The 24,509-nt window shown below is 53.7% G+C and overlaps 4 protein-coding genes across 5 annotated transcripts in view; 2 read left to right on the top strand and 2 right to left on the bottom strand.

Annotated features, from left to right (window-relative positions):
• The window catches only part of LOC138374230 (NACHT, LRR and PYD domains-containing protein 7-like), a 672,516-nt gene that overhangs the window by 418,182 nt on the left and 229,825 nt on the right, over positions 1-24,509 (bottom strand).
• Positions 175-4,920, top strand: CDC42EP5 (CDC42 effector protein 5). Its single transcript, XM_069458054.1, has 3 exons — positions 175-370; positions 657-801; positions 4,430-4,920. Exon 3 carries the CDS (start codon positions 4,430-4,432, stop codon positions 4,889-4,891), a length of 462 nt encoding a protein of 153 aa, XP_069314155.1. The 5' UTR covers positions 175-370; positions 657-801; the 3' UTR covers positions 4,892-4,920.
• Positions 5,524-7,525, top strand: LENG9 (leukocyte receptor cluster member 9). The gene is given in 12 exon segments (XM_069458097.1): positions 5,524-5,597; positions 6,132-6,301; positions 6,304-6,375; positions 6,378-6,461; positions 6,464-6,724; positions 6,756-6,820; positions 6,822-6,979; positions 6,981-7,091; positions 7,093-7,220; positions 7,223-7,366; positions 7,369-7,488; positions 7,491-7,525. Coding segments are annotated over 12 exon segments (1,422 nt in total).
• LENG8 (leukocyte receptor cluster member 8) lies at positions 7,623-20,089 on the bottom strand. 2 transcript variants are annotated; one of them, XM_069458004.1, is made up of 16 exons: positions 19,977-20,089; positions 17,860-17,952; positions 16,987-17,161; positions 16,519-16,620; positions 15,647-15,757; positions 14,644-14,896; positions 14,220-14,361; positions 13,734-13,937; positions 13,049-13,327; positions 12,829-12,969; positions 12,408-12,693; positions 11,690-11,791; positions 11,538-11,606; positions 11,308-11,437; positions 11,019-11,226; positions 7,623-8,911 (listed from the first exon to the last, which is right to left on the bottom strand). In XM_069458004.1, the coding sequence occupies exons 2-16, from the start codon at positions 17,895-17,897 to the stop codon at positions 8,749-8,751; spliced, it is 2,403 nt and encodes an 800-aa protein (XP_069314105.1). In that variant the 5' UTR covers positions 17,898-17,952; positions 19,977-20,089; the 3' UTR covers positions 7,623-8,748. The 2 variants fall into 2 exon arrangements, with proteins under 2 accessions (XP_069314105.1, XP_069314104.1); XM_069458003.1 differs by having other exon boundaries at positions 7,628-8,911; positions 19,981-20,082.

The raw sequence follows: 24,509 nt of genomic DNA, 5'->3' as shown, positions 1-24,509 counted from the left end.
CAGCTGCAATCTGGAAGAAATTACTCTTCTAAACAGCCAGACTTCCCCAGTTTCAGGAAATTCCAAGCGGGCAGAGGGAGGGGCCAGGCTGGGGGTGCGCCCTGTCCATCCCCCACCCCCTCTGCGAGTTCTAGTCCCGGCCTCTTCCCGCCCCACACTCAGCACACGGGGGCCTCCGCGTTTCCACCACTGCTTTCCAGTCCCTTAAAACCTACAGGCAAAATTTTGGAGAAGGAGGGCTGGGAGCGGCCTGTGCCTCAACCCTGTCTGCTTGGGGACGGCGAACTGAGCTGGACTGAGCGGTGACTCCGCGTCTGCTTGGGCTCCTACCATGGCCCCCGAGAGGGGCTGACACTTTAGTTGGGTGCAGGTAAGGAAGGGACCCGATGCCAAGGCCTGCCACGGGGTAGGTAGAGCTCAGACTCTTAGGTCCGGGGGAGGAGCCTGGGGACTTGGACTTCTGAGCCTGGAGGAGGGGGCTAGGGACCCCACTAGTGGAACTGAAGGAGGAGGGCCTGAGGGCTGGCTTCTGAGCCTGAGGGAGCCAGGAGCCGGGACTCCCGGACCCGACAGGACAGGAGGCAGCCCGAGGAGGTGGCATTGCAGGCCTGGATCCTAAATTCCCTCCGGGTTTCGCATGGCACTTTCTTTGCCAGGTGAGATCCCGCCCGGAGGAAGAAGGAAGAAGGCGCGGGCAGGGCAACTAGGAGGCGGAGGCGGACTCTGAGCCAGGGGCAGAGGGGTCCCAGTTCGAGCCCAAGTCGAGGGAGTGCGCGGGGCCGGCTCGGGGAGAACCACGAGGTAAGGGGCAGTGGTGGGAAGGAGTCCCCCGTCCTGTCGCGGGAAGGAGGAGCTGAAGGCCAAGGATAAGGGCGGCCGCTGAATTCCCGGCAGCAGCCACGTGGCCTCAGGAAGCGCGCAGTGGAGCCCCAACGGGTGGGGGCGGGGCGGGGGTCTCCCAGTCCGGGGTCCCCGAGCCCCGCCCCGGCCCCACCCGCTTCCCTGCCTCTCACTCGGGTTTGAGAACCAGTCGGGCCGGATCCGGAGCGGGTTGTTATTTCCGTCCTGGCCGGGCTGGAGCTGAGAGAGGACAGAGGTGAACCAGCTGTGCCCCCCACCCCCCTGCAGCGGGAGCCTGGCCCTGCGGGGGCAGGAAAGAGAGGTTGGGGGGAAGCGGGAGAGGGCATCCCGGGGGCCAGCCTTAGCCCCTGGCTTTCTGGCTGCTTCACGATGGTCACAAACAACAGCCCCTCTGTACCGCGAGCCTTGGCCGCGCGAGGAACTCTTTCCAAGCATGACCTCACTGCACCAAGCACAGCAACCCTGCTAGGGGGAGATCGCAGCCTTCTGTTCAAGAGGACACCCAGGCCCAGAAGTGAAGAGACTTACCCAAGGTCTCAGAGCTAGCCAGGAGAAGAGGTGGCATTTGAAAATGAGTTATAACTCATTGTTCTTGTCTGGAATGGAAAAGAGAGAAGGTGGGGGCGGCAGTTGGAGAGTCCATGGTGCAAGGAAACCCTTAGCCTTTATATCAAATCAAACGTTATTTTTTCTCCATGGGGCTGCACACCCACCCTTTTCTATGGGGGGGGGGCGGCTATGAGCAATATAATATAATTCTTAGACTCTAGACTTCATCTGGATTCCAAATCCAGCCCCCAGCACTTGTTGCTGTGTGACCGAGAGCAAGTTACTTGCCCTCTCTGTGTCTCAGCCATCTGTCTTCACACATCTGTAAAACAGACATTATGATAATAATCTCCCCTCACTGGGTTGTCCTGAAGATTAAATGAACTAGTTCATCCTTGCCCAGTGGCTGGCCCAGAATAAGCCCTTGAGAAACAAAACATCAGCGCCATGAGTATACTTTTTGATGCGTTGTAACAAACAGGAATTCTGACTTCTGTTTTTCAGAGGCATAAACTGAGATTTAGGCTGAGGAAGCTAGGTTGGGGTCCCACAAAAAGGAAATGGCAAAGTTGGAGGCCAGGAACCAAGACCTTAATGTGTTGCCAGGTGCTGGAAAATGGCAGTGACTTGTAGGGCACTGGAAGGATGGAAGGAGGGCCCGAGCTGGGAGCTGGGCTGTGAGAAGTAGCTGAGAGCTGCCAGGGAGGGGTGAGTTCAAGATGTAGCAGACAGTGGAAGGAGCCAACTCTCAGCTCTGGAGTCCTACAAAGCTGGCTTTGGGATCTTACACAAGTCACATACTCCCCCTGAGCATGTTTCCCTCTCTGGGCCACTGCAAGAATGTCCAGGTGGGACTCCACCGAGCATTTATTTATCTATGGAACATTAACTGTGTGTTGGGTACTGTGCTAAGACTTTCATGGGCATGACTTCACCAATTCTTGAAGAAGGACTATGAAGTATTATATTAGCACTGTTCCATTTTCGAGATGAGGATGTGAGGTCATAAAGGTTGAGTAACTTGCCCAAAGCCACACAGCAATCGGCACCACCAGATCCAAACCTGGGCAGTTGGCTTTCTGAATTCCACTCTTTTCGCCTCTAACTCACGGCAGAGCCAGTGCTGAGCTAATGGGCTCTGCTATCACCTAGAGAAGGTTTTTATTTTAAACTGTGGATTCAGATTCATTAATGAGCTGAGTTCAACATTTAAAAATAAAATAGATGAGAACAGAAAGTATCAGAGTGCCTACCATCTTGTCAGGTAAGTCTTGTTTCTTAAAATTTTTGTTTCCATTATGGGAGAACAGAGAGGGCTGAGTTGAGGTCAGAGATATTTGATAAACACTGCAGACGTGGTCAATCAAGACTGGTTTCCCCAGAGAAGTAAATGTAAAGTGTGTGTGAATGTGTGTTTGTGTGTGTGCCAGGTAGAAAACAGGCTTCAGAATACAGCCATCAACAATTGTTTTAAATCCTTTTGGCTCTAATTTTTCTACACTTTATCATCAATACTTCCCAGGGTGCCTGTTACTACAAAAACAATGCTAGCTGCTTTTTCTTCCTCGTAGTGATTTATCATCAAATCTAATTTTTGTTCCACAGTTATTGTTTGGGGACATATTTCTCCCCCCCAACATGAGCACTACCAACTGGTTGATACTATTAAAATATAGTTTTCTTGGCTTGAATTTTTCTATATGCCCTGCAAGGAAGGTAGTGTTATTTTATCCATTTTATGAGAGGAAAACAGACGGGGAGATAAAGTCATTTATCCCAACTCGTACAGCTGGCAAAGGGTGGGGCTTCGATTGAAATAGAAAAAAGGATTTTTTTTTTGTTATAATAACAGTGACTGTTAAAACAAAAGTACAAGGTCATCAGAGTCCCTCCCAGAAGTTCCACAGAAAACAGCCAAGTTCCAGGATATGGGCAGAGGTTGGTTGTATTTCTGTTTACCATTGACTCTGACGTGGCCATGTGCAATAGAGCACCTCGTTTGCAATTTACAAGCTGCCAGCTTCAAGTTTATGCCAGTCTTGCCATTTTCTTTTTTTAACACAGGGGAATTTGTATGATTATTATGTTACAAAATATGAGACATCATATTTTTAGGTCATGATCTTTCAAAATCAGATATAGTGGCCCCTGAGTAGCCCCGGGAGGCGGCAGGGGAATTGGTTTCAGGAATCCCATGGATACCAAGATCGGAGTATACTGAAGTCCGGTATATAAAATGGACTAGTATTTGCATAGAACTTATGCACATCCTCCTGTATGCTTTAAATCATCTCTAGATTACTTATGATACCTAACACAATGTAAATGCTATGCAAATAGTTGTATTGTTTTTTAATTTGTATTTTTAAATTTCTTCCCAAAATATTGTTGATTGCAGTTAGTTGAATCTGCTTAATTTGGAACCGTGGCTACCCAGGGAGGACTGTAATTCAAATCATAAAATGCTGTGCCAGTAACGGGTCCCCACGCCCACCCTAACCTCCTGAGTCAGGATCTTCAGGCAGGCCTGCACTGTGACTTTTGTACACCCGAGACAAATCCTTTTTAGGCTTCTTCTTCCACGTGTGTGTCGTGAGCTCTAGACACAGTGCCTGCTTTGCCTAAAGGACAGGATCAGCCTTGTCTTCAGGAAATGGGCCTGGGAATTTCCCTCTCCCTCTCGGGAAGAATTTGCGAAGTAGTTTTTTGTTATCTGACTTATAGGAAGGCTCTAATACTAGTTTTTAGGAGGAGCGACATAGCGTAGTGAGTCATGTGTATTTTGGAGCCAGGCAAACCTAGATCTGAATCTGAGATTTTAGTCCAGCAGCTGTGCGGATTGGACCTCTCAGAGCCTCATTTGACCCACCTGTAAAATGGGGACAATCCCACCATCGTCCTGTTCTCACGGAGAGCATCCTTTGGGAGAACCGCATGGCTGGCTGGGCCTGGGCTGGGGACAGGGAATCGGGGGCTCCCGGGATGGAAGGCAGCGCCGACCCGCCTGTGCCCCTCACAGATGCCAGTGTTGAAGCAGCTGGGCCCCACGCAGCCCAAGAAGCGGCCCGATCGAGGCGCCCTGTCCATCTCGGCGCCGCTGGGCGACTTTCGGCACACGCTGCACGTGGGACGCGGCGGCGACGCCTTTGGGGATACCTCGTTCCTGAGCCGCCACGGCGGCGGGCCGCCCCCCGAGCCCCGGGCGCCACCCGCGGGGGCCCCACGCACAGCACCGCCGCCCGTTGTCCCGCAGCCCCCGGCCCCGGCTCTCCGCGCGCCCGCGCCCGCGGACCCGCTGCTGTCTTTCCACCTGGATTTGGGCCCCTCCATGCTGGATGCGGTACTGGGCGTCATGGACGCAGCGGGTCCAGTGGCTGCAGCCGCCAAGCCTGACGCGGACCCCCGCTCCGGGACGCAGCACACCGGGGCCCGCTACTGCCCCAACGCGGACCTCGAGCTGGACGACATCATCGGCCTTTAGGCACCCCCAATCCTTGCACCCTTCGCGCCCGGCACCCCAGTGCTGTATACATAAACGACCAAGGCTTGTACCCTGGGCTCTGAGTGTTCACTTTGTCCTGAGGAAGGGGTGATGGGGAGGGGATGAGAGGGTCCTGGAGCCTTGCAGACCCAGATGTGGCACCTGGAGTTTCTGGTCCAGGTTGAATGATTGGCCTGGAGTAGGATGCGTCTCCTTTACAAGAGTCAGAGGGCATGGCCAGCTGGTGTCCCTCCCAGAAGGCAGCGCTAAGTTCCATTCACCAAATACTGACTGAGCGCCAACGCCTGACCGAGGTGGTCCCCGAGGCTGGGCTGCAAGCTCCGCCTAGAGGGGCCCCGCGGAGCCAGCTGAGTGCTGTGGTCCGGAAGCTCCAGCCTCTTGGCCCTGCACGTCTTAGGAGGACACCGCCTTTTACTCGCGGAGGCCGACAGAGGGCAGTGGCTGGGAACCCTTTCAAAGCCTGCAGGGGCTGATCCCCGTGGGTGAGGGCCTTTGTTCCTAAGGTGCGTCGGCCGCAGGGCGTTGGCATCTTCCCAAGTCTGGGCTACAAAGTTCGATCTGAGCCCATAAATGTCCTGGTTCTCTAAGATCCCAAAGGGGCGAGGCCGCACATGCAAATCATTTGGACCCGGGGCGAAGCCAAGTTCTCTGTAGCGGTCCCCAACCGTTTTGGCACCAGGGACCGGTTTCACCAAAGACAATTTTTCTACGGACGGCGGGGGTGATGCGAGCGATGGGGAACGGTTGTAAATGCTATGAAGCTCCGCATACTTGCCCGCTGCTCACCTCTTGCTGTGCGGCCCCGTGCCTAACAGAGGCTGCTACTGCTCCCGGCCGGGGACTGAGGGACCGCAGCTCTGAGGTCCCAGAGAGGACGTCCTTGTCCCGGAGGGGCGGGGCCGCACCAGTAAATCGCTTGGGCTGGGGGCGGGGTTAGGTTCTTAAAGACCCCCCCCAAAGGGCGGGGCACATGTAAATCACTTGAGCTGGGGGCGGGGTCGAGCTCCCTAAAATTCATCCGGACCAAGACCAAGACGGCCTCACCCGGCGCTGAAGAAGGGCGCTGCCGGGAGGTCGCAGGCGGAAACGTCAGGCTATCCACGGGAGACGGCAGGGCCAGAGTCCTCCCAAGCGAGTGCCTGGGGCGTGGACCTCAGGGGCGGGGGCTGGCGGCGGAACCCGCTGACACCACAGTCGGGTTAAGACGCTGTCCTGGCAGGGCTGCCCTCGGCGCGGGCAACCTGGTCTGTGTGGCGAGCGCGCCAGTTGTTCCCGCACCCTTGGCAGCGGCCAGAGAGCCAGAGCTGCCCTTAGCTGTAGAGCCCGCGTACCCGCCGGCCTGCTGCTGCTTCCTGGAAGGCCACAGCCACTACGGCGCCCACTGCCGCCAACCCACCCTGGGGCTCCGGCGCCATCGCACCGCAGGACGCAGGCCAAGGCTGTGGCCGTCGTCCAGCAAATACGCCGGGACCCGCTGACTTCCCGATGGGCTAAGCCGACCGCTTCCTGGGGATGCGCGGGGAGCCTGTCAACGCTCCTACTAGGACTCGCTGGTGCTGGCCCAACCACAGCACCGCTTCCGCGGCCTCTTGGCCCGGGACCGCACCGCGCCCACCGAACTCGTCTTCGGCTCAGGCTTGGCAGCCAGGCTCGGCGTGCCTGCCATCCTGGATGCGCTGGGCAGTGGGGACGGGCGTGGGGCAGAGGACACATACAATGGTGAGAAGCATGGAATGGGGGCATAGAGACGACCTGGGCAGGGCCCAGAGGCGGCTGGCCAGGGCTGCCTATCCAGGAGGGAGCAGAAAGCCGGTCTCGAACCCTTGATAGCGAAGCAGCTAAGGAAAGGGCGCTGATTTAGGAACACTAGACCCAAGAGGGCAGGCACCTCACAGGACAGAGAGAGAAGGCACTGAAGCCAACAGTGGCTGCCAGGACCGCCGAGCTGCTGGCCAGGGAAGCACAGGCCCTGGTGGCCCCAGGGCCGTCTGCTGGGCAGAGAGCAGCAGAGTGGGGTCCTGGGGCCTGACCCAAGGATGAAGAAAGGGCCATTCTGGCTAAGGCTATGTACTCATGCAAACCCCTCCCATTTTGTGGCCCTCATGGTGACCTAGCTTGGGCTACAGGCAGAAATTGCCAAGGCCCAGCAACACCTGGTCCAAGTCGCTCCACCCTGTGCTGTTGCTGGTGCCCACACAGACCCTGCACCTGACACTGGCCCTGTGGCAGCTCTCGGGCCCTGGGGAGGCGGCAGCTGCCTTTGGGGCTCTGAGACAGGCCCTCTTGGTCCCAGAGCTTCAAGCAGCTCCCAGCTGAGGTTCAGGGACCTGGTAAGCCTGGGCCGCCATGTGCTTTGTGCCCGACCCTTCCCCACACTGGAAGGCATGGCACAAGTGCTGAGCCAGAGGCTGCAGGCCCAGGGGCTGAGTGTGCTACAGTCCCCAGGGGTGGCATACTGGCCAAGGTGCCCCATGGTTCCCAAATCTACCTACCCAAGCCTGCATTAAGCCTGAGTCAGGAAGTGGGGAGCCAGCCCCTGGGGAAAGCCTGGCTGTGCCCTATGGGGAAGACAGGGTCACGTACCGGCCGATGGCTGAGATTCCCCTGCAGTGACATTCCCAGACCTGGAAGAGCCAGACTGGATCCAAACACCCCAAGGAGGAAAGACAGTCCAAGCAGGAAGGACAAGTCAGGAGCAAGTGCTTTCTCTCTCTCTCTCTCTCTCTTTAATTTTGGTTTCTCTCAAGCTTCCAAATGGTGCTCAGTGCTCCAAGGAAAGAATGAAGGAAGGAAAGGGGAGAGGAGAGGAGGGGAAGGGGAGGCAGAGGAGGAACATCTGGAAAAAAAGCAGCCCGACAGTCCAGCTGTTTGCAAACTCACAGCACATCCTCCAGTTACATGGCAGAAGAGGGAGGGAGGACCAAAAAGAAAAGGGGGAGGAAGAAGAAAAATAACTTAAATAAACACACACAAAAAGAAAAGAGAAGGAAACATGACGTGAGCTGGTGATCCATGAAGGCGAGGAGGGAGGGGTAACCATTTTACCTGTGCTGAACCAAGGGGGGGATGGGAAGCAGGAAGAGGAGGGAGGGAAAGGGGAAAAAAAAACCAGAAGAAACATTGGGGGTAGAGGGAGGAGGGGACACGGAGACAACTTAATACAACTTCAGACGAGGCGGCCCGGCCGGCGAGGTCCCGCGATGGCCTCCGGAGTCCTCAGTGCGATGTGGTGGTGGATCTGGTGGTGGTGGTGCTGGCATTGGCATTTCTGGGGTGGGGGGCCGAGGGCGGGGCATAGTCTCTAAGCAGCTCCCCTCACCCCAAACACTGAGGCCCCAGAGGGCTGGGCAACAAGAGTCTATGATGAGGCAGACGAGACAGCAGGCGGTGGGCTGGGTGGCTGGGTGCCCCCGCCGCAGGCGGGCCTGGGCTGGACGGCCTGTCTTCTTTCCACTGGCCCCCCTGGCATGGGATGGGCCAGGGCGCCGGGTCGGGTACCGGAGTACAAGCTCGAAAGAGAGAGAGAAAAAACACTGAGACAGCATTAGTGGAGGTGAAAGGTGGACAGACAAGCCTACAGACCATGCCCCCAACCCTCTGCTGTCCCACTCCCTCCTCCCCCAATCCCAACCCTCTGAGGCAAAAAATAAAAATGTAGAAAAAATCTCTGTACAGACTCCCCGGTGGGAAAACGGGGGCAGGGACAGTGGCTCTTCCTGGAGCCTGATCCCCACAAATTAATTTACAACCCAAGTCCATGGCTCAAAAACAAAATCCGCAAAGGCGGCGCTGGAGGGCTGCAGCCCTTGCCCCCCGCCCCCATCCTCGCTGGGTGCTCAGAAGGCTGATAGCTGCGCCAGGCTGAGGCGGCAGTCGATGCTGGAGTTGTCCGGGCCCGTGTAGGCCAGGCCTAGGGGCTCTAGGAAGGCCCGGCAGGCGGCCTCGCCCTCGAAGGCCAGCTCGGCCTGCAGGTAGGAGACTGGCAGCGCAGGGCGGAAGCTACGGAGACAAGAGGAGAAAGCGATGAGGCGGGCAGGCGGGCAGGGGAGGGCCCCACGAGCAGGGAGCGAGGCCCCCCATTCGGGTACCCACAGGGTTTCCTCAGCACGGTGCCTGCTGGCTTCCCAGCCCCCTCCCAACCTCCCCACCTCAGGGGCTTGGGGGGGCCCGGGGTGGGGCTGGTAGCCCCAGTCCCCAGCTGTGCCCCCCCTCGCCCTCACTTACCTGTGCAGGGGGTCAGGAAGGGCAGGGGCTGGGAGGGGAAGGGCCCAGCGGGCTCCTCCGCTGGCTGAGGGGCAGGGACCAGACGGAGGAAGCAGCACATGGGACGGGACAGGACAGTGGGGCTGCCAGTGCCACCCTGGGGACCCCAGCCCTTGCTGTTTCCCCCCACCCCCAGTCAGGATGCTTTTGGGAACCTGAGCACAGGTATACCAACCAGCACTCATTGCTATATACTCAAAGCAGCAATTTTTGGTTGGCATTAAGAGATACTATTGGAGCACTTGACATGTGCCAGTAATCAGCTGTCCCCAGAGCCTTCCATTAACACGTGGGACCCTTTTATTAAGGCTGTGTTGCCAGGCCATTTAGCCACACTCAAAAAAGGCACTGAGTGAGTGGCACTAAGTACTAGAAGCTGGTTCTAACCCCAAAGTCAGGGCGGCCCTGGGATCGGAGAGCCTGCTTTGTCTCCCAGCCTGAGCTGGCCTGAGGCCCTCCTGCAAGGACACAGCTCTGGGGCCTGAGGAAGGACGCTTGCTAAGGAGTGGTGGCACCAGCCTCCTAGGCGAAAAGGCACTGAGATTGAGGCCAGTGACAAAACAGGGCTCACCCACAAGGGACACTCAGGGCTGTGTCACTAGTCAAGACTGGTTCATCCAACCACACGCCATGTACAGCACTGAAGCTTGACAGCTGCCCGCTGCGGGGCCTATCAAGCCACAGAGGGCTGGGTGGCCTCACTGCCTCCTCCTTCCTCATCACTTCCTGAGCTAGTAATCGAGTGCTGTGCACTGTGTCCTCTTCTGTTTCCATGGGATCTACCCCAGCTCAGCCTCTCCCTAAAGTTGGCTTTACCCAAACTAGATCCCAGAACGAGTTTCCTAACCTTCAGGCTTGGTGGCCCATCCCCAGCTCCAAACCATCCTGTGACTACCACTGTCATGAGAAGGACAGCTGGCCTGGCATTCAAGGCCCCTCGGCCTACCAACCCACCTCTTCGACTGGGGTTTTGCAACCTCGGCAAGGCTGACATTTGGGGCCATATGACCCTGTGGGGCTACCCTGGGCCCTGCAGTATGCTTAGCAGCAACTCTGGCCTCTACCCACTATATTCTAGTAGCATCCCCTTGCTGTGACAACCAAAAACATCTCCTGACATTGTCTGATGTCCCCTGCAATCCCCTCAATCCCTGGACTGAGAATCATGGGGTCTAGGCATGAGTCAAGCATCTCTCCAAGGACGCACAGTGAGCCACACGCAATGTCTGGTGAACAGAGGACACGCTCAGTAAGCCAGGGCCCAGCTGTCCAACAGCCTTTCAGCACCACCCGCACGCAGCATGGCTGCCCCATCAATGTTGTTTTCCTAAATGTTTCTGGCACTCTCAAAGGAGTGGGAATATGGGCCCTGTCCAGTTAGACCAAAAGCTGTCTAGTTTGTCTCTACAGAGTGGGAGCACAGTGAGAAGCTGTAAAAGGTAGACAGAGACCTCGGAGGGAGGGAGCCCAGAGCTCAGAGCCAGGAGATGAACTGGGATCTAGGTAGGTGTGAACAGGAGGAAGAGAAGCACAGGAGTGGGTGAAGATGGAACCCAGGAGCAGTGAGATAAGAATGGTAGGAGGAGGAAGAGGAGGAGGAGGAGGACACAGAGGAGGGACCCAGAACACAGAGGGTGGCTGTGAGAAGGAAATCAAGGCGGGCCGCAGAGAGGAGAGCTGAGTGGAGAAAGAAGAGGTGGGAGAGAAGGCCAGGACATGGAGGAGGGGGCCCCGACAACGGGGAGCTGGGAGGAGGCCTGTGGCCATGAGTGTGCTGGGGAGGCGATGCGAGGCAGAAGGGCCAGAAGAGCAGAGGGCAGAGAGGGAGCTCAGCACCACATACGTTTTGATCATGGCCTTGAGGGCAGCCTTGCGCTCCCGGTCTGCAAACTTGTCCACGAGGTAGCCAGACATGCAGGGTGCGTGACAATAGAGCCGGAAGAAGCGGTGATAGTTGCCCAGAGCCCAGGCCGCCCTTAGAGCCAAGGCATGGGCCACGCAAGGGTCTGCCTTCAGTTCCCGAGTGAGGTATGCCAGCTCTGTGGTGATGTCTAGGGCCCAAGACAAAGGCGGTCAGGTCAGCAAGGCTCTACCCTGGGCGCTGCAGCCCCACCCCAGGGACTGTGCCTCACCTCCTGAGTTCTTAGTGAAGATGAAATAGAGAATCCGGTAGGCAGTAAACTCGCCCACATTGCCGGGCAAATTCTCAGCATATAGTGACTTAAGCTGCGTCTGGCACTGGTTAAACTCTTCATGGTCTCCCTGGAAGGCAAGGCACAGACAGCGGAGGGCAGAGTAAGGCCACAAAGGGAAGAGCAGCCACAGGGGAGGAAGACAGGGAGGCCCGCAGTGGGCCACTTACCTTCTCCAAGGCGATTCGGGCATGGGTCTCGTACACCTCCACTGTGAACTCGGTGCGGACACCTTGCACCTGGGCAGCGGGGAGAGAACAGGAGTCACAGGGAGCTGGGGCAGGACCGGCCCAGACCAAGGTCCTCCTGGTGTGCGCCTCACCGTCAGATCCTGCCGGATCGACTTCATCTGCTCACATGCAAATGCGTAGTCTTGTTTCTCCTTCCAGTGGGACTTCACCATACACAGCGACTTCTTTAAAACCTGGGAAGGAAATCGAAGTAAGGCTGAGGGCACAACTCAGGCAAGGGAAAGCAAGAACATGCTAAAACCCACATTTCCACTAATTTGGTAATTTTTAAATCAGTTTCAACCAACCCATGCTAGTGACTCACTACCAAGTTAAAAAAACACCTAAAACACAAGTTGAGAGTAAATACTCCCATACTTGTCCCGTGTTAAGCACACAGCTGTATATGCGTCCCAGAGTGGAACAGTGACCACACTGCTACTTTGGAACTTAGCCGAGATGCTGAGGCACAATCATCCTCCTGCTCCACAGACCCTGGGCCGAGAGGGCAGCTTTATCCTGTCTCCTAAGCAGGGAACGGAGGTTCAGAGGCCAAGTGATTCTGACAAGGCTGCACGCCCCCGACCGCAGGGCTCCAGGCAAAAGCCAGTCCACCTCATTCACCTCTCAGAACGCCCAGAAGCCCAGATGTCTCTGGCCAGGCAATGTGAAGGTCAGGGTGGGGTCTTCCCGGAGTCAGGCCCCTGCCTCACTGTACTCACTCCATGGCCTCTGCCACCCTCCCTGGGTTAGCTGCACAGGCCTCACGCCAGCACCGCCTAAGCAGACCTGCCCCACCTGGGCACTTACTGCCACAGGGCGCACAGTGGATGGGTCGGGGGCACAGGTGAGACGCAGGTAATGCTTGGTGATGTCAGGGCATGTGCCCACAATCTGCAGCTCCTGCCAGTCAGGGTCGGCCCCGCTGCTCTCCAGGCTACCCATCTGCAGCACCAGGGGCTCGAGGCGCAGGCGGCGGGAGTGTCCATGCTGGAAGCGGGCTGCCCGCTTTTGCTTCTTAAGATCACGCTCGGGGTCCTCACACTCCAGGGCTGCCATCTTCTTACGGCTGCGCTTGGTAGGAGCTAGATCATGCCTAGGAAGGGACAAGGGGCAGTAAAGGGGGAATCTCAGCAGCCTGCTGTCTGCCGATCCAGTCCTCCTCCTCCTCCCAAGGGCCCCCAGCACCTCCACCCCAGCCTGTGTCTCCAGCCCTCACCCACAGTCTCACCTCTTCCCACGCTGCGCCCTGCCTCGGCCCCGATCCATGTGGGCCCCTCGACCACCCCGGCCCTTGGCGGGTGGGTTCCTGCGGCCCACAGGGTGACACTCATTCCCTGAGTAGGAACTGTCAGAGTCCGAGTGGGAGTCACTGCACAAAGAAACGGGAGGGTCAGGCCTGAAACACCCCGCACCCACCCAGCCCACCCTCCAGCCCAGAGTCTTGGCACCTTCTGCGAAAGTGGCGGGTCGGGGACCTGGAGGAGGAGCGGGAACGGGAATCTGTGCTGGAGGAAGAGCTGTTGTCCTTCATGAAGACATTGCGGTTGCCAAACTTGGTGAAGCTGCTGCCCCGGGCTCGGCCAGCACCCCCAGCCCCTGGCGTCCCCCGCTGGGACTGGGCACCCCCGCCCCTCGTCGCTGAGCCTGCCCCCCTAGGAGGGTGAAGACTGCTAGGGGCCTCCCACCGCTTCTTCTTGGGGCTCTCAGCCACAGGCTCCCGGGTTAGCCTGAAGATACAGCAGGATAGGGCATCACCAACCCAGCTGGACACCAGCAGGATCGCAGACCCCATTCCTTCCGCCTCACTTACCAACCCGCCCCAGGGAGACATCACCTCAGAAAAGAAAGGCACTTACCCAAGGTGACTTAGCTAATATAGTGCAGAAATGGGATGCAAACCCAGGGTTTTCTGTGTCCAGAGCGCTCTTAACCACAAGCAATGCACACCTCCCCAGCATCCGAGGTCCCCACCCCACCCTACTGGCCTCCCCTAAACCCGGATTTCATTCCCCCAGGATCCAACTTTCTGGCTCATTTCTCTTTGGAGCTCCTGGTACCTGGCACCCTAGGTCTCCAAGCTCAGTGCCCAGCCCCTGCTGCACAGCACTACCCTCCACCACGTCCCAGACTAACCCTGGCAGAGGCTCCCGGCTCCAGTCGATGGTATAGGCCGAGCCATCCTGCAGCCGGGCCTGCAGCACCTCCTTGAGCAGCTTCTCCGTCCGGTCCTTGTCCTCCTCCGACTCACAGGCAGTGAAGCAACGCTCCACGTACTCCTTCATGTCCTGGGGCCAATCGTCGGGCTTCCCGGACAGGTTTCCCCTGGCAGAAGGCCCACTATGGAGAGGGTAGATGCAGGGGAACTCAGTTGGGGAGGACTCCAAACCCAAGCAAAGACCATCACCACTACCATGCTTTCAGCTGACACACGTGCCAGACATAAGCCAAGTGTTTTTCTTTCTGTCTCACTTAGTGCTCACAGCAACTCCCAAGGAAGGGTCCTTCTCTCCTTTTCAGAGGAGCACACCAAGGCTCAGGGTGGGAAGCTTGCCAGTGGGACTGGATCAGACACTAGGTGCAGAACGTGGGGACTGGGATGGTGTGAAGGGGCAGCGTCACCTGTGGTTCTGGGCTTTCTCAGGGTTGGGCTGTGGGCCGAAGCCACTGTGCTGGCCCTCTGCGTTGGAACCAAAGCTCTGGTTGGTGACAGCAAAGGGCCGCTTCTGGATGTTGAACTTGAGACCTCCAGTCCCAGGGGCAGCTGTGAGGGCAGCAAAAAGCTGGGGTTAGGCTCTTCCCTGGGCACACCTGGGGGTTCCCAAGGAACACAGAATGAGAGCTTCAAGGGCAGTAGGGAGCAGGGAGAGGCCAAATTCTAAAAAATGACTCTGGCACGAACATGCCAGTTCCAGAGCGGCCCTACCCCAAGCTTTGGGACCATCACAACACCCAGACACAAGGGCCACCACACCCTGTGCCTCACACCTAGGAGCTCAGTCAGGACCTCAACCCCTCAGATCTCCACACAGCTTTGCCAACTTACGCTTCATGCGGTTCCACAGCTGCTGGCCCTTCTTGGGCTTGGCAGGCTCAGTGTAGGTGTGCGGCCCGTAGGCCTGGCCAGAGGCGGGCCCCGTCTGGCTGTGCTGTGTGGCTGGGGCTGTCCCGGGCTGAGGGCCACTGCTCAGAGCATGAGCCCCATGTGGGGGGTTGGAGGGCTGAGGAGGCTGGGCTGCTGGCAGCTGCTGAGGGGGAGCCTGGTAGGACATGCTCTCATCCAGGCCGGGGACTGGGGGCTGCAAAAGGAAGCAGGCACTGAGCATGGGAGACACAGTTCTGGCGCTGGCGCTCGTGGCACTCACAGCGCGAATAATCACGTTACTATGACAACAGCACTCAGCTCTGCCATGACCTTCCCACATGTCATACTCTCAATCCTAACCCTCTGAGGTATGTCCTTTTATCAAGGATCCTTTTCCCAACTGAGAAGACTCAGGCTCAGAGGGACTAAGCAACTTTCCCAGGGCCCCAGCTGTTAGGTGGCAGCTGGCAGCACTCCAACACTGGAGTTAACACTACCTGAGAGCAGGTTACTGTCTGAGCATGTCAAGACACACACGTGATTACAAACACTCACAGGAACCCTATGATGGGGTTACCACCCTTCCCGCTTTAAAGACTTGAGAGATATGCAGAGATCACGTGGCTTACGAGTAATTACACTGGGGGTGGGCAAGCTGGGATTCAAACCCAGGTCTATCCACCTCCTGTGCACTAATTCCACCATTCCTCCAAGCCGCACTTTAAATGCAAAGCCAGCCTGTGTGTGCGCGCGCATGTGGGTGCACATGCTGGGAGAAAACAGACAAGCTCTAAACCCACCCTAGGTTCAAAAACTATGCTGTACCCTCCTCATTTTCAGACGTGGAGTTGTTCAGAATAGAAAAAGCAGCTTAAATAGCACAGGTATTTCAGCATTAACAGCCCACTCAAAAAACTCCATTCCCCTATTCAAGCATAACACAAGGGCTGGGCTGGGGTGTTACCTGATTCAGAGTCCCCTGGTGCTGGGGTGCCGACTGCTGCTGGGGCGTGGCCGAGCCGTAGGAGCCGGCCATCCCATACTGGGAGGGGGAGCCGTAGCTCTGGTACATGCTCTGCAAAGGCGCAGGAAGGGACGGGTCAGTGCCATGCCTGCCCTCTCCCCTTCTCCGGCCTGCTCAGGAACCACACCAGCACAACTACCCACTGATCCCTCACCTCTCTTTGTCTCTCCACTGTATAAATGCACCAAATTCTCTCATGTATTAAAAAAAAAAAAAAAGAAAAATTTCTGTCAATCCCACACCCTACTTAACACTAGTTCTCAGAAGAATCTCTCTCTTCAACAAATACTTACTGAATGCCAACTCTTCTAAGCACTATAACAAAACAAGAAATAAAAGCCAAAACCTCTTGCTTTGATAAAGTCTGTGCTCAAATTACAGGCACAGTTGTAGACATGAACATGTAGCATGTCCAGCAATAAGTACTATGAAAGAAAAAAAGGCAAACAAAGGAACAGAGGAACATGCTAAGGGGCAAGAATGTTACTTTAAATAGCAATCTGCCAGGGAGCAGCTCTTTGAAGACGTTATCTGAGCAGAGACCTCCACGCAGTGGGGACACAGGGAAGGAAAGAGCTGCAGCAGAGCAAAGCAAGAGTGGACTTGGCATGTGCAAACACCAAGGTGGTCTCTGTGGCAATGGTGGAATAAGCATGAGGAGAGAAGGGGCCAGAACCAGATATACAGGCTCTAGTGGGCCACAGGATTTTTGAGCAGTTGTCACTGCCATCTCCAACCCATCAATTACCCCTGGGCCCACTCTGGCTGCCTTCTCCACCACTCTGCCCTCGCCCTGCCGGCCGAGCACTCACCATGGGATAGTAGTAGCTGTAGGGGTAGGCGTAGTTGTACTGCTGGTACCACTGGTAGTACTGCTGCTGCTGCAAAGCCGAGGCTTCTGCCTGTGACACATACTGTGGAAACAGAAGCCCACGTGCCATCAGCATTGGCAGCAGGAGTCCACAAGCCCCACAGATCCCAGAAAGGCAGGCGTTTTTACTGGGAGTTAATTGCCAAGGCATGAAACTGGGTCCATGTCTCTACCATCAGACCCAGGCACATTAGGGACTGGGGCATGGTCTCCCTCTTCAGGATCACATCCTGCCGTGGGTTCCTCAAGGAAACAGGATATTTCCCTCATCAGATTTAGACCTCCTAAAACATCTCTTTATGTTCCCCCACAGTGCACCCCATCCTAGTGATATGAGAGGACGCCAAGTTGTGCCTTTCCCACGGCAACCCCCGGCTCAGGGTACCCGGGCTGTGTATGGCCTTCTCACTTGTGCGCTGGCCACAGGCCCATTACTGCTGGCCTTGGTGGAGCTACCGGCAGCTCCTGCTTTGCTGATGCTGGCCAGGGCCTGGCGAGCCTTCTCCCACTCCGGGTTCTCGTGCATTGGGGTCTCCATGCCATTCTCTCTGCCTGCCCCGGCCACCATGCTGTACTGAGAAGACCTGCAAAGAGGGGATACAAAGTCAAATCTGTTCTCCCCGCTGGACACAGGTGGGCAAGATGGCTAGAGGAAATTACCAGGTCTTAAATCCCATATCTAACTTTCACTACCCTTCTGGGCCTAAGTTTTCTAATCTATGCTATGCTCGTAACCATTTCTGCTTCAGAGGCTTCTGTGAGGGATAAATGAGATCACCTACTTAAGGTATTTATCCCAATGCCTGGCACACAACAGTTGTTAAAATCAAATATACAAAACAATTACCAGCACCCACAGAACTTAACAAAAGACCTTGCACCTACTAGGACTAAGTCTTTTATGAATCAAAGAATTCTGTCTGACACCACCCTAGTCAGCAGGTTATCACACTGTTTTGGAAAAAATAAGGAATTGGCAGAAAGATGAATGATTCCATACTCAGTGTTGGGGGGCTGCCTTTTAGTTACAGTTGCCTGAACGAATTATCACAATTCTGCAAAACAAGTACTACACTGTGAAAAATGAAAGCTCAGAGAAGTGAAGACTTGCCCTTCCCCGCATTACAACCAAATGCTTCCCTTGGTGCTGGCCAGCCCCCCCATAGGCACTGTTGCATCGCTTCCCCCTAAGGCAGTGTGAGGTCCCACCCCAGAGGACAACACTAGGTCTTGCTTCCTCTTTCCCTCCCTGCCTGGCCTCTGTCCCTCTGGCCCCACTAACCAATCTGTGGTACGCTGATCACCCACGTTGGCCGCCATCTGGACCTTGGGGTTTAAGGGGTGGACCTCGGGAGCCAGACTGCTTTTTCACTGTCTATGAGAAAAAGAATGAGTTAGGGAGGCTCAAGAAGAAGCTAAAAACATGTCATAGGCCGGGCGCGGTGGCTCACGCCTGTAATCCTAGCACTCTGGGAGGCCGAGGTGGGCGGATCATTTGAGCTCAGGAGTTCGAGACCAGCCTGAGCAAGAGCGAGACCCCATCTCTACTAAAAATAGAAAGAAATTATATGGACAGCTAAAAATATATATAAAAAAATATTAGCCGGGCATGGTGGTGCATGCCTGTAGTCCCAGCTACTCGGGAGGCTGAGACAGGAGGATCGCTTGAGCTCAGGAGTTTGAGGTTGCTGTGAGCTAGGCTGATGCCACGGCACTCACTCTAGCCTGGGCAACAGAGTGAGACTCTGTCTCAAAAAAAAAAAAAAAAAAAAACAAAACATGTCATGAAGTGGGGGAGATAATTAGATGGACTCATGAGAAGCCAGGCAGAAAAGGAAATTTGAGACAGAAGGAGCCACTGGGGTAAAGAATCTGAAGACAATTACTGTGTGGACTAAAAAGGTTGTAGTATCAGGGAAAGCCCTTGGCCTCTTTGTAGTGCTCCAGGTGCAAAAGGAAGGATTTGAACACAGGGAAGCCTGAAGAGACTTTCCAAAGAGAAGGAGAAGGGTCTGAAATCCACATGTGGAAAGGGAGGGTGTGAGGGAAACCCTAAGAAAGGCCTGGGGAAGATCCAGAGGGTGGGGTGGGGGAATCTCACTCATGGATAACAGGGTCTAAGAACTCCGGAGTATGGGGCTGTGGAAGGAAGCAGAGGAGGATGCTTTAACTAGCAAAGTCTGAGCGAACCCTCAAGGCTGAAAGGAATAGAAAGATTTCTGAGAACTCTGTAAGGAGGGAAGCCCTTCAGGGAGCATTGAGAGGAGGGAGGGAGGGGCTGGGCCCAGAACACTGGAGAATGGAGAAAAATTTCTGAGAGGAAAAGGGGATCTCTGGAGGTTACCCCTACAAGCAAGGGGAAGTTGAGCATGCCCAAGGGGAACCCTAATGAGAAGAAATGGGTTCTTAGCGCTTTGAGTCTGATATCAAAAGGTCCCCAAAAGGCAGAGAAAAGACATATATGGGAGGATCCTAGAAGCCTAGGAGAAAGAAGAGGTGATCCACTTGGTTGGAAGTTTGGAGATAAAGCTTTACGGATGCCTAAGCAGGCCCAAAACATCTTTAGGAAATTAAGAATGGGGTGGAGATGACCGGAAGAAAAGTGAAGGGTTGTCTTGGGGGCAAGGACTGAGGGCCTAAACTCCTGGAAGGGATAACTGACAAGTAGGGGTGGGCTCAAGGAGGAATCCCGCCGGGAGAACCCAAAAGCCTTACAAGAAGTTGAAAGGAGTGTGGAGCTGAGGAAAGCCCTAGAGAAGCCTTAAAGAGGACACAGAAGGTGGGAGGAGGCAAGGAGTCATGAGTGGGGACACAGACAGGGGAGCCCCGGGAAAAAAACAGAGATTAAAGATAAGGGCAGGAGAGGGGCTGTAGAGAGGCTCTGGGAAGGGTCTCAAAAGCGGGGACAGGAACTGGACCCGAGGCCTGGGATCCAGGAAGCACCTGGCCGTCCCACAAGCCCAGGGAAGCGAAAGGTGGACGCGAGATGGAGGAGGAGGATCCCCACGACCGGTCCCGGGGCCACCGCCCAGGCCATGCCGCGCCTGCGCACCTCGCCCCGGGGAAGGAGACGGAGCTACGGCCGTCCGTCGCCCGGGGCAACACCTCGAGCCCCGTGGAACTGTTCGGTCAATGGGGACGTGGGGGACGCTCCGGACCCGGAGAATTCCGAGGGAAGGAAACGGGGAGCTGAAGACGACAGCGCACGCGCGTTAGGGTCCGGCCGCGAGACCCACACACCCCCAGGCCTGGTGCGCAGGCGCAGTGGCTGCCCCGGCCCCGCCACACCCTGCCGACGCTCGCGCGCGGAGCCCGTTGGTACGACAGCCGAGAAGGCCTCGGGGCTCGCGAGGCGCAAGACAGAAAGGAGATGCCATTCCCGCCCGCCGCTCCCTGTACCAACCAGGACCGTTCGTTTCCAGGACACGTTAGCAACGTCCCAAGGCGATAGCAACACGGCCAAGACGCCGCCCGGCCACCCAGCTGTCTCTTGCCTTCCTTTGGTTTCGACGTCCTGTCCTCAGCGTCTTTACGTCACGCTGAGGCCTCACCCCGCCTCCCTCGGCCTTGCACAGCCAATGGACACCGCCAGCTTGACTTGAGCCCGCCCTCCCGCCTACGCACTCACGCGGTGGGCGTTTTAAGGCAAGCCGGAAGAACGGGTGGGGACGGTGGCCGTGAGGGGTCAAGCCCAGCAGTGTGGACCCGCGCTCAGCAATTCGACGCAGCCTTGTTTTGACTGAGTCAGTGGTAGCCATTGTTATTCCTAAATTGTAAACTGGTGTGGTGAGAGTTGCGAGACTATCCACAGCACAGTGATGTGGAAGCCCAGGGGAGAGAATGATAAAGTCAAAGAAAGGGTGAGAAACATCGTCCACCCGGAAGGAAGAGCGTCCCTAGTAAACAAACTTGGAAGGTCGCACCTGGCGGAGGGCACGGCGAGTTCAAACGTGGAGGCTGGAAGCGAGTGTCGGCATGGGTGCAGCAGTTGGCAATGGCGGTGGGACAGAAGGGTGTGGGGTCCTGGAGTGAAGATAGGTCTGTAAAGGTGGGCACGGAGCGGATCCCGAAAGACCATTGGTGTCAGGCTGAGGAATTGGACCATGTCTGTAAATAGCCATTTGTTTGTATGCCATCTGTTTCCATGCAAGGACTCTGATAAAATCATCTAGTCCAGTTCAGGGACCGATCACTGTAGTGATCCTATAGGAGGTGGTAGAACAGTGTTTAAGAGACAGTTTTCCTTCCCGTTTTCTATTATTATGAACTCTTTGCTTGATAACAACGTATCATTTTGATAACTATGCATCATTTTCGTAGTGCTAGCTAGCATAGTAGATCTTCTTCCATTCTTTTACTTTTTTTTTTTTTTTTATTAAACTTTTGTTCTGGAAGAGTTTTAGATTTACGAAAAAAGTTGCAAAGGTAATACACAGTCTGGCCTACTTCATGCCCAATTTCCTCTAATATTATCATCTCACATTACCGTGGTTTATTTGTCAAAACTAAGAAACTGACATTGGTGCATTAGTATTAACTCAACCCCAGACTTTATTTGGATTTCACTACTTTTTCCACTAATGTTCTCATTATGCACCAGAATCCAGGCCAGGGCATCACACTGCATTTAGCTTCCTTTTACCTATTGTATTTAAGATGGATTTCTTGTAGAGAACATATAATTGGATCTTGCTTTTTTACCCAAGCAAACAATCTCTGGCTTTTAAAAGAGGTGCTTTTAACTGTACTTTTATTTTTTATATCTTTTTCTTATTATTTTAGCATTCCATACGCTGACACAGAGGTAAAAGAAAATGGCTGAAACTTAAATGTGAAAACTCTTTACAATTAAATCCACAATTTTATACATTTATCTTACACGTCAGTGAAAAATCACCAACTCTTACGAAGACAGAACAAATTACATCATGAAAGAATAAAAAAATAGAAAAAATTATTAGGAAATATATCTAACTATAAAAAATATATCTCTTGGTGTCTTCACATTCTTGTCTTCCGTGTACTTACATACAACACATTGTTTCCTCAGATAAATGCATTCCATACTTACTCTTCTGTCTGCCCAAGGGCTACGTTCATTCATGTAGCCATTCAGGCAAGCCGGCTCACCCCTCCTAATCCACTCCAGAATTTAATTTTACCACTACTGGCCATCTGATGATTTGCTCTAAGAAGTCACTAGGGGTTTGCTTCTGAAGACTCATTTTAACAATCTTGGGAGGCAGGGAACCTGATTTCTAATCCTAGCTCTGCTATTTAACCAGCTAACCAGCTGTTTGACTTGGAAAACTCATCATTTACCTTCTCATGGCCCCAGCTTCCTCCTCTTGCAGCCAGAATCCAGAGCTCTCACTCCAGGGGCCCAGTCGCAGCAACAACTGAAACTACAACTACTTTTAATGTGATTATTGATACAGTTACTTTTAAACCTATCATCTTGCTATTTGATTTCTATTTGTCCCATCTTTCTTTGTTCCCCTTCTCCTCTTTTCTGCCTTTCTTTGGTTTGAGCATTTTTTAAAAGTAGACCTTATTTTTTGGAGAAGTTTTAGGTTTAAAGCAAAAATTACAAAAGTACAGAATTCCCATATAGCCCATCCCCGCACACACCACAGCCTTCCCCACTCTCAACATCCACACCAGAGTGGTATATTTGATACAATTGGAGGACCTGTATGGACACATCACTGTCACCCAAGCCCATAAGTTTACCTTAGGGCTTACTCTTACTGTTGTATGTGCTGTGGGTTTTGACAAATGTATAATGACAAGCGTTCAACATAATAGTATCATATACAGTAGTTTCGCTGCCCTAAAAATCTGCAGTGTTCCCCACCTATTCTTTTTTTCCCTGTCCCCAACACCTGGCAGCCACTGATCTTTTTACTGTCTCTGTAGTTTTGCCTTTTTTAGAACATATAATTGGAATCATACAGTATGTGGCCTTTACAGATTGGCTTCTTTCACTTAGTAATATGCATTTAAGTTTCCTCCATGTATTTTCATGGCTTGATGCTCCTTTATTTATAGCACTGAGTTTCTTGGATCTGCGAGTTTATATTTTTAAGGAATTTGGAAAATTTGGGGTCATTATTTCTACAAATGCTTTTTCTGTTTCTTCTTTTCTCTCTCCTTAGGATCCTCCAGTCACACGTATATTATGATGCCTGAAGTTGTCCCACAGCTCACCAGTACACTTTTCATTTTTTAGAAATTACTCTTTCTTTTTTTTCTGTGTTTTATATGAATAATTTTTGTTGCTGTGTCTTGAAGTACATGAATCTTTTTTTCTTCATTGTCTAACCTGCTGTGGGTTCCATATAAGTGCATTCTTCATTTCAGACACTGAATTTTCTATCTCTCAAAGTCTGATTTGGGTCTTTTTATGTCTTCCATGCCTGTGAGTAACTTTTTGAACATACGGAGTATAGTATAATAGCCATTTTAATGTTCTTGCCTACTAATTTCAACTTCTGGGTCAATTTCAATTGAATGAATTTAATCCTCATTATGTGTTATATTTACGTGTTTCTTTGCATGTTTGGTAATTTTTTTTTTAATAGGATGCTAGACTTTGTCAGTTTTACCTTGTTGGGTGCTGGTTATTTTTGTATGCCTGTAAATATTCTTGAGCTTTGTTTGGGGATGCAGTTACTTGGAAGCAGCTTGATCCTTTTAGGTTTTGCTTTTGAGATTTCTCAGGTGGTGGAGCCAGAGCAGTGTTTATTCTAGGACTAGTTATTCCCCACAACTGATGTAAGACCCTTCTGAGTACTCTACCCAATGCTCCTTCAGTTATGAGGTTTTTCTGGTTCAGCTGGTGAGAACAGGCACTTTGTCAAGCCCTATGTGAGCACCATGTGCTCAGGTACTGTTCCCTCTAATCTTCCCAGGTGGTTCTTTCCCTGGTATCTTAGTCCATTTGGGCTGCCGTAGCAGAATACCATGGATTAGGGGACTCATAAATAACAAACATTTATTTCTCACAGTTATGGAAGCTAGGAAGTTCAAGATCAAGATGCTGGTAGATTCGGTGTCTAGTGAGGGCCCACCTTCTATCTGTGTCCTCACATGGTGGAAAGGGGCAAATGAGCTTCCCGGGGCCTCTTATAAGGGCGCTGGTCCGATTCGTGAGGGTTCCGCTGTCACGACCTCATCCCTCCCAAAGGCCTCACTTCCAAATATCATCACATTCGGGGTTAGGATTTCAACGTATGAATTTAGAGGGCGACATATACCTGCAGTCTATGGCACCTGGGCCTTGGGTAATGTCCTCACCCGCATGAGCTAATCCACTCTCAACACTCAAGGGAGGGCCCTCTGTGGATCTCCAGAGTTCTGTCTCTTGCAGCTCTCTCCTCTCCACTGCTCTACCCTTTGGATTTCAGCTTATTTGGCCTTCCCAGACTCTCAGCTCAGGGGGTCCTCCTGGCTCTGTCTCAGTCCCCCCTTCCCTGTCCCCTAGCCTGGAAACTCACCACAGGAAGCTGTGGCAACTTTAGAGCTCACCTTGACGTTTTCCATCTCTCAGGGATCACTTTACTATCCAGAGTCTTGAACACCATTGTTTTATATATTTGGTCTGGTTTTTATGGTTGTTTCAGCAAGGAGAACAAATCCGGTTCCTGTTACTCCATCTTTGTCAGAAGTGGAAGTCCCCACAGCAAGATTTTTTTTAAGTAAAAAAATAGTTTTTTCTTTTGTAAAGGGTAGGCAACATGTCTTTTTTTTTTTTCTTTTTTCTTAGTTAAAGCTTCCTGATTAAAGATCCCCACCAGGCTCCTGGGCATGGGAAATCAAGCGGCCTGGATCTCAGGGTGCTTCACAGATGGCCAACACATCAGCAGATGCCTCTGCTTCTGGAAATGGACCCAGAGGCGCTAGAGGGCAGTGTTTGAGAGCGAAGAAGCT

This window comes from Eulemur rufifrons, chromosome 24, assembly GCF_041146395.1.
Source record: "Eulemur rufifrons isolate Redbay chromosome 24, OSU_ERuf_1, whole genome shotgun sequence".
Taxonomy (NCBI): Eukaryota; Metazoa; Chordata; class Mammalia; order Primates; family Lemuridae; genus Eulemur; species Eulemur rufifrons.
Note: the sequence above shows the minus strand (reverse complement) of the source record. Positions and strands in the feature narration are given on the sequence as shown.

Excerpts from the sequence above, each read along its gene's own strand:
- CDC42EP5 (XM_069458054.1), top strand. The coding sequence starts at position 4,430 with ATGCCAGTGTTGAAGCAGCTGGGCCCCACGCAGCCCAAGAAGCGGCCC.
- LENG8 (XM_069458004.1), bottom strand. The coding sequence starts at position 17,897 with ATGGCGGCCAACGTGGGTGATCAGCGTACCACAGATTG. Across the intron at positions 11,607-11,689 it reads CGATCCGGCAGGATCTGACG|GTGCAAGGTGTCCGCACCGA; the intron begins GTGAGGCGCACA and ends CCCGCTGCCCAG. Across the intron at positions 11,227-11,307 it reads CTTCACTAAGAACTCAGGAG|ACATCACCACAGAGCTGGCA; the intron begins GTGAGGCACAGT and ends CTTGGGCCCTAG.